The sequence below is a fragment of the Gavialis gangeticus genome, unplaced genomic scaffold (genome assembly GCF_001723915.1).
Source record: "Gavialis gangeticus isolate Ggan-Ray unplaced genomic scaffold, GavGan_comp1, whole genome shotgun sequence".
NCBI classification, from domain to species: domain Eukaryota; kingdom Metazoa; phylum Chordata; order Crocodylia; family Gavialidae; genus Gavialis; species Gavialis gangeticus.
The window spans coordinates 449,271-451,796 of NW_017728991.1; the positions used below are offsets into that span (position 1 = coordinate 449,271).

The following is a 2,526-nucleotide window of genomic DNA, read 5'->3' on the forward strand; positions in this document are numbered from 1 at the left end:
AAAGTATCAAGCAACCAGACGAAATGAAAACAGATTCTCAGCTCAGTTCTGTCTCCGATCACTTCTATGACAATTCTATTAAAGTGCATTTCAGTATCACTCCTTTCAGGCATCCAACACACGCACCTCCTCTTCGTTTGCAAGAAAAGGTCATTCAAGTTAATACGTCTTTGCTAGAACAACTTTTTCAGCTTTTTAATGGACTTCCGCTTTTTTTTTTCCTGACTTTTTTTTTTTAATAGGAAAAACAAAACAAACAAACAAACAAAAAAAACCCCCGACAATACTGAAAGTTCAAGTGCTTACTTCAACTGCCTAGGGCGACAGTTCTGGATACAGCACACTTGATTGTACAAGCAACACCTTATATCACGATCCAGGAATCAGGGCACTGGGCCCCTTTCCCCATTCACCATCCATAGCATCGTATGGGAAAAAGGAAACCCACATAATTAAAAAAAACACAACTCCAAAAACAATTAGCTATGAACATCATTCATTATATACACTGTCTCCTGCAAGACAGGCAAGAACTCATGAGTCCTCAGTTTTATTGTCCTTTCTAAGAGCAACTGAGCAACCACTGTTCATCTCCATTTAAATAAAACAACTTAGAGTTGAAATATATATATATAGATAGATATTTATATATTTATATATATATATATTGGTATTTCTTCTTAAATAACATATTTACATCTAATAGAAAATATAACTCTAGAGATAATCTTTCCAACAAAACAAAACTGGAAGGAAAAAAAAAAAGGAGAGAGAGGGAGAGAAAAAATGAGTTAATGAATTGAGGACGTCCGAGGCATGGGGAGGTGGAAAAAAGGGAAAAAAAAGAAAAGAAAAACAGCCACCAAAGCTTTGCCCAAACTTTCAGTCTTCCTGGAACAAGCCGGGGAAGAGTCATCGCTTTTCCTTAAAGAATCCTTGGTCCGTACTGCTCTCCTTTATCGTGACAGTTAAAAAGTTCGAGGTCACGTCCGTCACCACCACCTTCTCCAGGTTGTTGAGCGAAGGGCTCCAGGTCTCCTCTTCGGGGTCCCCCAGAATTCTGGCCACGGGGATCCTCGCGATGAGGGACGGCCGGCCAGCCTGGGCCCCCACACTGTCTCGGTACAAGCTGCCCACAGAGCTCGGGTTGGCCGAGCTGTGCAGGATCTTTGGCCCGCCGGGGTCCAGCCCGCCTTGCCCCTTGGGGTCCAGAAAGTCTGCCCTGTGCTTGGCGACCCGGGGAGCGTACGTCTCGGAGGCTCCAAGCTTCACCCCGACCTCGGCTCGGCCGGGACTGGCCATGGCGCCGGACAGCTCGGGCTCCTGCCTCCTGGCTAGCTGGATCACGCTGTGTCCCGACCCGAACTTGGCCGCCCCGGGAACGGCCTCCTCCATTTTCCGGGCTTTGAGGTAGTCTCCCACCTTGTCCCCCGGCTCCCCGGATTTCCGCTTGGTGGGATCCAGGCTCTCTACCGGATAAAGCTCTTTCCTCGGCTTCGGGCCTCTCTTTTTGGGGGTCTCCCCGGGTTTCTCTTCTACTCTAACCACCCGGTCCCGGATGCACTCCATCTTGGGGGTGCTGGTACTGGTACCGGTGCTGGTGCTGGTACTCGTGCTCTGGGGAGGCAGGCCTATGTTTCTCAGTCCTTCCCTAGCCCGGGAGGTGGAGGCCAGCTCCTGCGGGGACCGGCCAGGATACGGCACCCGGATCCCCCTGGCAGAGTCGCTGCGAAATTCGTAGGTTTTGGCTTTTGCTTTTGCCTGGGCCTGCAAAGGAAATAAATCACCGGTGACTTTCCCATCCCGCCATCTGGCTGCTCCATAATTACAACTTGCAAGATGAGCGGCTGCCTATGCCCGAGCTGGAGCGGGACCCTGCTATTACCACGCCGCCTTTTCACGCGGCCCTCCCCATGCCCCAGCCGAGCGGCACCAGCACGCGCACGCCGGGCTCCCGCCTCCTTACCTTCAGCAAGAAGGTTTTGGGTTTGGGGCCTCGCTTTTTGGGCCCGTAGAGCTCCATTTCTCGCTCCCTAGAGGTGTCAGAAACAAACAGAGCTTTGGTTCAGCAGGGCTACGAGACACAGAGCTACGTGCCGAGGCGCGGCAAGCAAGGGGCTCGTACCTTTCCTCAAAGGCTGCGAGCAGCCGGGCGTCCAGGATGTTCTCCTCGGGCTCCCAGGTGCTGTACCTAGCAGGGGCAGAGCAAAGAGAAACGGGCAGCAATAAAGACCCGGGGCCCAACTTTCCTTCCCCTTACAATGCGAAAGGCAGAACAATCATCCAGCCCCTCCGGCCTAGCGGCACCGACTTACTTCTGAGACCAGCCCTTCCATTTCACCAGATACTCCATGCGCCCCTGCAGAGGCAAAGGGAGACGAGAAACGGGCACGGGGGTGTGAATCCAGGCAGGCGTGCAACAAAGCCGCGCGCGCCGCGACACGCATGCCACACACACCGCCCTGCCTGCCCTCACCAGCGCGTGTCAAAAACGGCTGCCCGCATGCAACAAAAACCCGCCCGCGG

At 52.6% G+C, this 2,526-nt stretch overlaps 1 protein-coding gene across 1 annotated transcript; it reads right to left on the reverse strand.

Annotated features, from left to right (window-relative positions):
- Nucleotides 1-266: 266 nt before the first annotated feature.
- CBX8 (chromobox 8) lies at nt 267-2,493 on the reverse strand. Its single transcript, XM_019515508.1, has 4 exons — nt 2,316-2,493; nt 2,126-2,191; nt 1,967-2,033; nt 267-1,767 (listed from the first exon to the last, which is right to left on the reverse strand). Exons 1-4 carry the CDS (start codon nt 2,351-2,353, stop codon nt 913-915), a joined length of 1,026 nt encoding a protein of 341 aa, XP_019371053.1. The 5' UTR covers nt 2,354-2,493; the 3' UTR covers nt 267-912.
- Nucleotides 2,494-2,526: the final 33 nt, after the last annotated feature.